This window comes from Sinohyriopsis cumingii, chromosome 13, assembly GCF_028554795.1.
Source record: "Sinohyriopsis cumingii isolate HCF-2022 chromosome 13, ASM2855479v2, whole genome shotgun sequence".
NCBI classification, from domain to species: Eukaryota; Metazoa; Mollusca; class Bivalvia; order Unionida; family Unionidae; genus Sinohyriopsis; species Sinohyriopsis cumingii.
This window is the reverse complement of record NC_142973.1, coordinates 68,544,960-68,558,008: the sequence shown is the minus strand read 5'-3', so window position 1 is coordinate 68,558,008 and position 13,049 is coordinate 68,544,960. Positions and strand designations below refer to the sequence as shown.

General features: G+C 34.1%; 1 protein-coding gene across 1 annotated transcript in view; it reads left to right on the top strand.

The window, feature by feature from the left end:
- LOC149785784 (MAP kinase-activating death domain protein-like) overlaps positions 1–13,049 on the top strand; it is a 274,806-nt gene that overhangs the window by 15,316 nt on the left and 246,441 nt on the right. Inside the window, exons 2-3 of the mRNA XM_089979703.1 lie at positions 5,555–6,444; positions 10,124–10,265. Coding sequence (XP_089835829.1) covers positions 5,828–6,444; positions 10,124–10,265 — 759 coding nt within the window. The 5' untranslated portion in view covers positions 5,555–5,827. The remainder of the gene's footprint in view (positions 1–5,554; positions 6,445–10,123; positions 10,266–13,049) is intronic.

Below are 13,049 nucleotides of genomic sequence, written 5' to 3'. Positions count from 1 at the left end.
TCAGAAGTCTTGTTAGGGTTGGCAGGTCTGGATTGGGGGCTGTTTTATCAGACTATGGATGTCCTATCTTTATGGTCAAAAATACAGTTTAATTCTTTAAGTTTCAGGAACATTTCCCATTCTGCTCTTTAAAGCACCAATACTGCCATTATGTGCAAAAAGTTGTATATGCCAAATCATCTGAATAATACTGAATCTTGAAAGATATTGGTCCTCAACATTGTTGGGTTCCATTTAAAACAGATAATACTGTTGTTTCTGTAAATTATATGCCATGAAATTTCTCCCTAGAACTGAGAAACCCATCATTTTTCACATGTGTTCAGACAATCTGATGTTGATTGGCAACATCTATGGGACAACAGATTTTTAGTCAAAATGCATGATATTGCCATTGTAAACATACTGTAAGAATCCAACACCATGCTGTGTCGGATTGTCTTCAGCAAGTTTGCTCTTCAGATTATTCCAGTGCCCGAGCTGATTACTAATATTGACCAGTCTTGTTTTTATCTTATTCGCACTTTTTCTTTTCGTATCCATTTTAAAAAAGCGTGCCTTTCTCTCTTCATTCCCTCTCAAATCTGTTTGTGGGCCACATGCAAATGTTGTTATTAGATTAGTCACTGATGGAGTTTGTCAAATATGTCACATCACTACTTTTGGAGTATACTCCCAAAAAAGAATGGAATTTCAAGTGACTTTGTTGACTGAATTATGTTGTGGTACCTCTTGATTTTAAACTGAATATTTGAATGTCCTTCAAATCTATCATCTTGATTATTTTAAAGAACAGTTTATATCAGATAGCCTTTTTTAACAAATCATTTCCTTCCAAACAAACATTAGTTAAATTGGAAGAATGGTGAAATTTATGATAAACAGCAGCATTGGGGCTTTAACTTATGAGCTGTTTTAGATGAGTGTTTATATGTAGGTATTTTTGTATGTATGTGATTTAATGGCATATCAGCACAGGCCTGACTATACAGTGTTGAGTAAGTTTAATCATACAGAAAAAGGCATACAATGCAGATAAAGACAAGAGAGAGAGAGAGAGAGAGAGAGAGAGAGAGAGAGAGAGAGAGTAAAATCCCTAAAATTCGAGTTAGATTTAAAAAAAAAAGTAATTCTGACTTTTTTATTTTAAAAAAAGTCCAAGACTTTCATAGCATGAAGATCATCATGGGGCACATATAAGAGGTCAAAACAGTTGCCTGCAGTAGTTGTGTCTAACAACATGCAAGAGGGTGCACTCGTCATGGTCTGCATACCCATACCTGCAGAGAGATCAGTGAATGAAATTTGACATACTTGTATATTGCCACTTAAGATATGTTGCATTCCACATTTTGAGTCCCATTTTCAAGGCCAAGGACGTGGATATTTATATCATTTATCACACTCAGGGTTTTATCTTCAAGGTCAATGTAGTTTATTGGTTTCTATGCTTGTACTCAGTATGTCCTTTGTGATAGAGGCATGAAAGTTAATTACTTTGATGTACAGGGATATGCCTACTAGTAACTCAACACTGTTGCAGGTTAATTACTTTGATGTACAGGGGTATGCCTACTAGTAACTCAACACTGTTGCAAGTGAAGGAAGCCACTGTAGCTCGGTTGGAAGAATGTCCGACTCTTGATCCAAGAGTCACAGATTTGATACCTGCCCAGGCTTGCTGCCTCTATGTGTTCTTGGGAGAGGCGCTTGGCTCATATTTCCTTGGCATGATATAGTGAATACTGTCAAAAGTGTCATTAAAACCTGCACACAAAAAAAGAAGAGAAAAAAAGGTCACTCTGCCTTAGATTTCATCATTGTATACTTTTGGTTCATCATTGTGTGTGTTTGGTGACCTTAAAACATTATTTTTCGGGGGACAGTAATTAAAAAATTAACTGATTTTTCCTGTTTCCTGATTCATTATTTTTGCAGATTGCAAGAACATCATTAATAATAATTTTGAGTTTGTATCAGGGACTGAAATTCTACAAGCTCGTAGTAATAATAGTACAAGTTCTGCATGCAACATTACAGTACTTTTTAAAAAAATGTATTAAATTTTATTGATTGATGGTGTGAAATTATAGAGTGGGATGTAATGCAATATTTGAAGATACATTTCCCAAGTGTAAAAATGCAGTGGAAAGCAAAGTATGCAAGACAATGATGAGAATAAGCACTATCCAAGCTCCACTAGCTGTTTGTAATTGTATAGTCACAACTCTAATGCATGGCTAACCCTGCTCATTAGAGCTGTGTGAATCGTTATTTTATTGCACATGTGGTGCCAAGTTGGTAGAATGGTACAGTAGGATTAAAATCTACATTTACAAGTTTAAATTTATATCTTTCACTGTTTTTAAAATTAAGGTAGCTAGTATCATCTATCCATAATGTTAGGTTCAATGTGAAAGGCCATGACAGAGAATCTTTTAGTTGCAGGTGTCTTGTAAACATGTTAATTCATTAATAATAATAATAATAATAATAATAATAATAATAATATCTTTTATTTATGCAGGGGGACATTATATAATTAACTTAAAGCAAATATGCATTATGGCTCTGTATATAAAAGAAATATACAACTGATATACAGTAATTACTAAAAGTCTAAAAGGGTTAACATGTGCTGCACGAAAGAAAGCAACTATTACAGAATATAAATTATACAAGGTTAGAATACTGTTATTCTTAAAAATGTATTGAAGCTTCCATTTATGTAGTCATAAAAATGAGATTTTCTCATTAAAATAACTACAGAGGTAGGGTTGGTGCTTGTTTAATATGCTGAAAATTATTCTTTAAAATATTCTATCTGAATATTTAGTAAACAATATTAAAATCATTGTTTGCACTTTGTTTTCATCCAGTACTCCTTATGCTAATGTTTCTTTCGAACTTAAAAAACAAGATGATATGCTGGCACAAAATTATTTAAGATTTTGAAAGTGAGAACAGCCTTTCAGAAAATATTGTGATCCATAATTGATATAATTCAAATACTTTTAAACAGAGATGATGTCGTGTTGATGTTAAAATATGTTTAGCATTTAAAAGGACGTTGACTTTTCATTGTTGTAAGAATTTAAGTGTTTTTCCCCACATAGTAGAGCATTAGGTACAGTAAAAAAAATGGATAAAGACTAATGTACATTTTTCAGATTAGCTGATTTGACATAAACATCTATCCATTGTAAAATTCATATTGTCTTCGATGGTTTTATGGTGAGTGAGCAGGATAAAGTATTAAGCCAGAAATAAAAAATATGTCTTTCCTATTGCACTGCTTTTAAAAGAGGTAGTTTTTTTTTTAAGTACTGTATATCTGTTGTTTATTTGTTTTAACTGCAGGACCATACTGTATATTAGCTATAAGTTAATTATATCCCTCGAAATCAGTTTGGAAAATTCGTTTGTGTGTGTGTGTGTGGGGGTAGCAGTTGCATTGAAAACCAGGGACAGTTGGTCGACCAGAAACATATTTTTTTTGCCTTATCAGAAGGATATAAAAATGTTTGGCACATTAAACAGTTTGAATTTGTGTTCTATTTATTTCTAATTAAAATTCTATATATTCAGCTACACATTAACAGGTCTATCTTAAGTTTCTTGTCATACATTCATTTTATTGCACATTGTAAATCTTCATTTAGTTGCTGTGAACAATGTTATCTTTGTCACTAACATATTGTCATGTATGATCTGCATAAATAGATACTCAAAAATGTTTCAGGCACTTTGAAAAATCATTTACTGTATATATAATATGTAAAAGAAAGGGTTTATAGTGTCTATAATACAAGTCACATGGGTCATGTATGCACATTTACTCATTTTAAATTAAATATAAATTGTTCTTTTAAAATTTAACACTAATTTTCTTTAACCAAAGTCTGTTCAGCCCTGATTATTGAATGTTCTGTACCATAACTGTCAACTAGAAACTTCCAGACAAAAATTATCTATCACTATGGACTTTTACAATGGTGGCCATGTACTAAACTTGATCAAAATCGGATCACGTAGAGTGGAATTGTCACAGTCGAGAGTAGTACGAATTTGTTTATCAATATGCGTAGTTTTCATCGTGACATCATAGTGCACGATGTTCAGTCTGGATTGTGCTGGTTCACACCTTTAGGTTCATTTCGTCCAAAAAAGTCTGTGTACTTTAACACTGATTTTGCCATATGCATCTCTTGGGGCATCTAAAAAATGACCCTCCTAAGGAAGAAGGATGTTTATGAATCTAAATGAAGTGCATACTTGCCACTTAAAAGTATGTAGAATCAAATTCTAAAAAATGACATCCATTACTGAAATAGTCGGTGTTGAATGCCTACATGACTTGTGTGACTTGTATTATAGAATTGATCCATGTGGTACTCCAATGCACATTTTTGTATTATCCAAGAGTCCGACATACCACTTTTAATCTACCATTGAGATAGGATGGAAACCATGGTAATGAACGTTTTTAAACATTATATGCTGTTAATTTATGTAGTAAAACTTCATGATGTACAGTATCAAAAGCTTCACATTACGTCTTAGAATAAATCTTAATTTCCCATGATCAGTATTCTTAAACCATTGATGGATGAAACCGGTGAATGCTGTTTTGCGTGAATGATTTGGATGGAGGCCTTGTTGACAGTGGTTCGTCAAATGAATTAAATAAGTTGAAAATATGTTTTTCTATAATTTTCGTGAACAAACATGTATGTAGAACAAAGATGTCTGTAATTAATGACACTCAGTTCATCTTCAGACTTAAGGGGAGGGTCTTTTTTCTCCTATTCAGAAGTATTTGTGGACCTGTGCAAGTTAGTGGTTTAATAGTGTGGTCTGTTCACAGTTTTAAGAGCTTCACGAACAAGCTGTCAAAGCCAGTAACTTTTGAATTAGACATACATTGTTTATAATTTCCTTTCCTCTTTAATATTTGGTCTTTAAAAGAAAGTGTTTTGTGATTGTTTGACAAGTAAACTTGAGCTTGATTTTCACGCCAGGGCCAGGCTTTCCATTTTCAAAATTTTATAGAAAACTCAGAGATATATGAACAGTTTACTGTAGTTAAACAGATTAGGGTGAAATGCATTCCTTTAACACTATATTAGAAAATATTTCATGCATGAACCCATATTTACAAATTTCTTCCTAAAAATCTGTGCTGTTAACCATGTAGATCATTTATGTGCAGCCTATGGCACACATCTGGCCCATACCGTGGTTTTATCCAGGTACATTTACATCATTTATGTGCAGCCTATGGCCCATGGGACACATCTGGCCCATACCCTGGTTTTATCCAGGTACATTTACATCATTTGGGTAAATTTTAAAATCACTGTCCAAGCCATGTCCTTGAGGAAGTTGCGCATGCCTGATATTTAGGGAATAATTCTGTATGCCCTTTTGCAGCCAGCTGGCTGTTTGACATGTTTTAAATTGATTTAAGATGGCATGTTTTTTCTTAATTTGTTTGGACATTTTTTCATTTCACTTTACAATTATTAATTTAAGTTGAAATTTCTTTTTACAGGAACATCATGAGAAGTGGACATCACAGCTGTAACATTGAAGCAAGAGTGCTTAGTCTTTTAAAAGCCATGATGTACTCATTGAAAAACTCAGCATCCCCTTTTTGCATCTGCCACATTCAAGACCATTGGACATCAGCAAAATGCAGTGGTATCTTGTCAAAAATTCCAACTCGATCAATTGAGAACAGTCTTTACACGAGTTTCAAAAGACAAAAACAACTTGTCTGAAGAGCAAAACAAATTTAATATTTGCATTTTGATTGTAAAACATCATGTCTGAATATTACAAGAAATATTTCTGTCCACGACTTTTGGACTATGTTATAATTGTTGGAAGTCGTCATCCAAATTTGAATAATAATGTGGCACAGACTCCAGAGCTGCTACGGAGATACCCCCTGGAAGATCATTCTGATTTTCCACTTTCACCTGATATTATTTTCTTCTGTCAGCCAGAGGGTTGTATAAGTGTTGGGCCCAAACGGATGAGCCTTAGAGAATCAACATCGTTTGTATTCACATTGACTGAAAAGGATTCAGGTATCATGCGATACGGAGTGTGTGTAAATTTCTATCGGCCATTTGAGAAGTTAAAAAGTGATAGAAAATGTGAACGACAGTCTAGTGGTGGCAGCTTTGCAGATGGTAATGTAAATTTACTTGGTGTTAATATTCCAGACTCAGATTTATGCAAGTCACCCAGGACTAGTAGACGTTTGAAAACAGTGGGTCGAGTTAGAAATAATACTCTGACTTCTCTATGCATCATTAGTCATCATCCATTTTTCTCAACTTTTCGTGAGTGTTTGTTCATTCTTCGAAAGCTGATTGATGCATGTCATGATAGGAGTCACACTAAGAGGATCGGTGGCTCACGAGCAGTCCCCAGGTAAGTTGAGCTTAAACTTAACCGTGAAAATTTTGGGAGAATTCAATAAACACCCTGAACAACCGGTACTCAGGAACAGGTTATAATTAGAAATGGGGTAAGGGTAAACACAGTTAGGACATATTAGGGGTCTTCCTGTTTGTCTGTTATATAGTTTCCTGACACAATTAGGTCCATGCTAATTAGTTACAGAGAAACTGTAGTTGAGGTAAATATTTTCTGCAAATATTTTGAGACCGATTTAAAGAATGAAAGGGTGGGGTTGCTCTTCACATTTTTGCACTATCGGTTTTGCATTTTGAACTTTATTTTCTTACTAGTAGTATTGTCAGCTCAAATTCTAACTGATTTAAAATGGCATCCTGGTTTCTCATGGATGCCAAACAGTGAGAACAAACATATATACCTTTTATACCCTATATCTAATTTTATTACCCTGGTAAAAATGTGTGTGTGTGGCTGGTACCCAGGTACCCATTGGTACCTTTGCATGAAAATTCCAACATCCGAGACATCTGAATGCAAGTTTTCATTTGATCTGTTTCTGCAAAGCAAATGTCAGTCATACAGTGTGCAGGCTATCAAACAGTTAAAGTGCTTGTAAGAGGATTAGGTGAAGCCCGCATAGATTCGAATGTGGATAATGAGACTAAAATACGTGTTAATTGATTTTCTGTTCCTAATGATTGTTTTGATCTAATGACTAAATTACAGGCACGTGTTTTTACAATTTGCTTTGAGAAGCATCACTCAGCACACTTCTAATCCATTATATTTTAAATCCTTTTATGATGTTTGGAATGTTGGTATATGTATTTTATCATATGCAATATTCAGAAAAATTGTGCCAAGCTTTTGGTACTTGTTTTGTTTATTGGAGGAACATGAGCTGCCAAGTTAGCGGTCATAGAATGTCATAAAGTCAGGTGTTTTTCATTATGTCATGTATAGGTATACTCTTGTTATCAAGTGATTTTGAAATGTACCATATATACTCGTTTATAAGTCAAGTCAAGCTGAAAACAACGTAAACCCTAATATGTGATAGCATAATGTGCCTGGTTGTCAGGGCATATGTTGATTGTTCCCCTGATTACTCCTCACAAACTGCACAGACCCAGATCTGGTGCATTATGCAACAGCAGATCTGAGTCTGTGCATTTTGCAGTTGGACTCATAAGCGAGTATAAACGGTAATTTCCAATGGCATCTTTAAATTATTTTTTGGCACCATGTTCTAGGCTGTAGATGAACCTGGTTTAGCTGAAGTGGTCTGGTTTTATCAGTAAGGTTAGTGGTTTGTGAACAAAGTCTCTTACCGCATAATCATTTATAGGAAAAGGCTATAGTTTTCTGTACATGGATTATGAATTTGACAGATGATCGAATTGAGAACTTAATACTGTTGCCTGTTTGAACAGCTTTTGCTCAAGAAAGTTTTTACACTTGACAAGAATAAATAGAATACGTTTTTTGCCAACAAATAGATATGAATCAGTGAAACTAGACAAATACCTACTGCTGTTTATAAGTTTTATAAAAAAAGACTGCATAAAACACAGCTAGCCTTTTTTCTTCAACAATCCTAGCTAATATGATATGATAGAGTGGTGGAGAATCAATTTAAGCTTCAGTTCAACAATCTCAAGCTGCAGATGGAATTCTAGCACTGTAGTCTTTATCAAGGTTTCTTTTGAACGCAGGTAACAGACATGCACATTTTGCTATAAAAAAATACTTGTTCCGTAAACATAAATTGTTTTATTTTTTTCTCTCCAAAGGATATGAGAATGAATGTACTAAGATGGTATGTTATATGTGTTGGTTCTATAATTTGCCTTCGCAAAGGTATAGTGATAACGTGCTGTTAACTGTGCACAGATGCAGTTTAATTTCTTCGAGATTATGTATTTTGTGTGAAAGATCTTGGCATTTTTTGGAAGTGGTAAACTTTGTAAACTTGTTTCATTAGCTAAACTTGGGTCAGTTCTGTATCTCATTAGGTCAGTCCATATATACTCACTTATAAGACGAGTCCAAGCGCAAAGACCTGGATCTGTCAGCTCATAATGCAGCGGCAGATCTGGGTCTGTGCAGTTTGTTAGGAGCAGTCAGAAGAACAAACAACATGTACCATGATCTGCATGTGCATTATGGTACAACAGATTGGGATCTTTGTCATTTGTAAGTGAGTATATACAGTATTTGTGCTAAAATGTTGAAGGGATCCTTCACTCTAATGGATTATTTAGCTTACCAGGCTTTAATACCAAGTAAACTTGTGATGTGTTCCTTCATCTGATCACAGTTACTATTTTACAACTTCTTGATTACAGCTTACGCAGAATTTGACCTGATTTGAATATCGTTTACATTTGTTCAAATTGCCATTTTATTGTCAATTACATATATGGTCACTATTTAAATCAAGAAAGAAAAAAAACTTTCAGCACTTTTTTTGAAAACTGCACAACAGAATTTTACATGAAATTTAAAAAATAAACAATGCCGATCCACAATCAAATACTTAAAATATTTAAACAGCTTTTTTAAAAACTGAAGATTAGAATTTGACCAAATTTGACAACATCCACCATTAGATATGGCCACTGTTACTAAAAATAGAAAAACTTATATTTGACTTTATCTCCAACAGCATTTAAAAGAATCAGTCAAAATTACGGTGTTCTGTCATAAAGGATTTATACAAAAGATGCCTATGTACCATCTAGTAGGGTTGCCTTTACAAATAATAGACAGAACTTTAATAAACTTATTTTAAGTAAACTGATTAGCAAAAAATGATTAAATTGGACAGAACGCATTCTAGATTTTAAGTTTATACAACTGGCACCAATTTTGTCATTAAATATGACTACCAGTCATAAAAATGGGAAATCTTAAAAGTTAAATGCTTGTTTTCAAAGAGATTATTTTACAGAAAGCAACCTTGTACAATGGGCATTTAAGTTATGTAAATCTTGCCAATATACCATCAGTAATTTATTTATTTAAAAACCCAATAAAATCCTCTCAAGTACCACTTAACTGACTTGAATCAGATTTGACAGGTGTCCAAGCTTGAATGTCTTTCAGATATGTATGTGATGTTTTTGCAGCATTCGACCATCTTCATGCAAAGCGTCTTGACATATGCAGTAAACAGCATTGGAATAAGGTTTGGCAGAAGGTGTCTTACTGACTCACATTTCTTTGCCAACTACACTTGCATTTCTTTGTTAGGCAAATGTAAGCCAGGGAGTCAGGTCAGGCCCACTTGGGCCTTTTGTTATTTACAGGATCCATTGCATGACCTAATATTTGCAAGAATTGACATATTCGCATGCAAAACACTCAGGCACAGATGGATTGCAGTAACAATATAATCAGGTCTTTTTTCTTTCTTTTTATTTTAAGAAACAGGGCTTTGGAGTAATAATCCCAAATTAAGTCAAAACACAGATGCACAAGAAAACCTTCTTGACCCTCTAGTTTTGCCTTCCTATTAGACTTGCATGTAAAAAGATTAAAAAAGTAAGTTATGATTATTCCATGGAGGGTGCCATTGTGTTGTCAGAAGACCTAGTAAAGCTGTGCATTGATGAATTGTCTATCTTTGAATACTTGATGCTGCTACATGCTAGAGCTATGTTTATACATGCATGTCCTATCTTTCTAGGGATACTGTATGGGGAGTTCTAACCGGACAAAGCAGTGACAACGTGTGCAGTTTGGTGCTTCATGAGGTCAGAGAACTGGAAACTTGGATCCTGCGACTGCTGAGTGCCCCAGTTCCCGTGCCAGGGAAAACAAGGGTTGAGGTATGTTTCAAAACCATGGTGGAAAAATATCAGATATATTCTGCATGTCCAAAATAGATCTGTTTTAAAAAAATTTTTACAATAATTATTTTGTCTTTAACTTATTTTCTATGCACTTTTGAAAGACATAACACACTTTGAAAAAATGTTCTGTATTTAAAAGACCATCTTTACTAATTATCTGCAATTCCAGAGGGTTAGTGTTGAATAGCAGTGGTTGAAAATACCAGACATGGAACTTGAAGTATTTAAAGATTTTGTGCCAAATAAAATGGCAAAATAACTCATTTGGCAGCATTTTGGTTGCAAATTCTCCTAGATAGATGGAAAATTAATGAACAGCCTTACCATTGTTGTGAATGCAATGCAGAGGTAGTTTATGAATCCTGGGTGGGACGATGGAATTGATTGCCAATATTTTCCGACATCCCAGCCACTAGTGCAACCAGAGTTGAGAAGCTTTGCTATGTAGCTAAGATTCGACAGTAAGCAAGGATGTTTTTAAATCATCGTTGATTTCAAAAGAATTAAGACATGAAACTTTTATGAAACTTTGACATGTTGCTCTGTAATGAATATTATTTTGTAAATATTGCCCAATATATTGCAGTATGTATTACAATATACTGTTATATATTACAGTATATTGCAATGCAAAATTTCTTATGATACAAAACTATATAATTTAACAAGTTTGACCTTTATGTTTGTTTTCTTTTTGCCTCATCATTTTTTCGATGGAATCGGTTATTCTTTAATGGGAGGATTTAAATTCAGACACAGAAATTGATGTAGATGGGCAGAGAAGATGTATAATTTTCCATGTAGCACATTTCACAATCACATTATTACATTTTGCAGCTGAATTTGGGTCAGAAAGTATTTATAATAATGTAAAGTGGTGATGCATTTATATCCATCCGTTTTCTGTTTTCTGTCTCTTTTTTAATTGCAAGATTTTATGTGTCTGAAAAAGAAGGTGAAGTTTAAAACAGTTTGAATGCAGTTGCATGTTTAAGACATGGAAAACAATTCTCAAACTTTAATTGATCGTGACTGATTTGGACTTTCTTAACCTCACCTTCATGTTTCATGATGTAGCCAGTAGGTTTTAATATCAGTTACTACATTAAGGGACAATGTCATAGAAAATGAACTACCATAATTCATGTAAATTTTTGTAGATGAGGAAATAATTAATATTCTTTTGAGAGTAGGAATAATTAAATGTAGAATAATTTTTTGTGCTATTATGGAGTACTGACCCTGTTCGAAGAGTGAAGGAATCTGACCCGAAAAAGACCTCCATGTCCTTTAAGTCTTGCCAGTATAACTATGTTAACATAAAATTAACAAATGCCCAAGTTGTTGTCTCATTTTGCTTATACAGCCTCTATTCCATCTGGTAATGTGTTTTTGAGTATCTAATAAATAATGAATTAATAATAATAGTAAGCAAGAAGTCTATGTTTATTGCAGACAGATACTTCTACATTCAACCAGTTTAACAATATGTGATTAGGAGTTGTATGCAACTTGCATGTGCATCCCTACAGCTGTCTTATGGTGGGCCCTGAGTGGCCGAGTGGTCTGAAGCACTCTCCGTCACGGATCACTGCCATCTCACCTGTCTGCTTGGGTTCGAGTCTCGGGCTTGGCCAATGTGGATATGTGAGAAAGCTTGCCAGTAGCTTCTCGTGGTTCTTTCTGGGGTTTTCCTGGTTTCTTCCTCCACCATTAATACTGGCCGCCATGTATAGCCTATCTTGTGCTGAAAAATGGCATTAAACCCTATAACAACAGCTGTCTTATGTATCAAATTGTAAATAAAATCAAACAAACTGAGGAAGCCATGTTATTAGACAATGAGTATGTGAGAAAAAGTATGAGAGATGGATGAAACTGCATTCTATTAGTGTGAAAGATCATGTGCATTTCTTTTTAGCTGTTGGAGAGAGAGATGGAGGGAGGGAGAAATAATTTATGTGGCAATTGTAATGTTCATTTTTTCATTTAGCTAACGAATGTAATCTTCCGCATGTACTAGGCACTACAGTGTTCCATTGTCAAGTAATATTGCTGAATAAGGAGTTCATTTTTTGTTGTAATTATGGTAGCCATTTTCATATTATGGCAAGAACCAGGCTTTGCAGAGTTATTGCATGTATGTGCTAATTAGAAATGCCTAGAGCTTGAACTGAAACCAAAGATTTTATCAATTTTGCAGGGATTTACTAGTTTGTGCAAGAAGTTCACAGCTGGGATCAAATTAGTGGGGTGGTTAGTACGATAATGAAAATAATAGCCGTTGGCTGAAACATGCAGTTGCTACTATTCAAAATAAACATTAATGTTGAGTAAATTTAACAACCAGTGCTTATTATAATAATAAAATAAATGAGGGCGACACATTTATGTTGAAATACATTATAAACAAATTTTTTTTAATCCCCAAGTAAACAGTATGTGTTTCTGTGCTGAATAAAGGAAATAATGCAAATGCAATAAAACTACATCAGATAACTTCATGATTCCCATGCACTAAATTTCTTTGATACTTAAGTTCATTACAAATTCTGATAAAAAAATACATGTTCAAGAGTTCTCGAATATCGAGCACAATTTATTTATCTTTGCTCAAATCCCTCAAACCATTAATTTCATCTCTGGAGAGAGTTACTTGTGGACCTTTTCTTTTAATGTGACCTCATGGCCATTACTGCATTTGAAAGTCCTTCACTTTGAAGTTGTTAATGATCATATCTATTTTTTTTCAATCTTCAC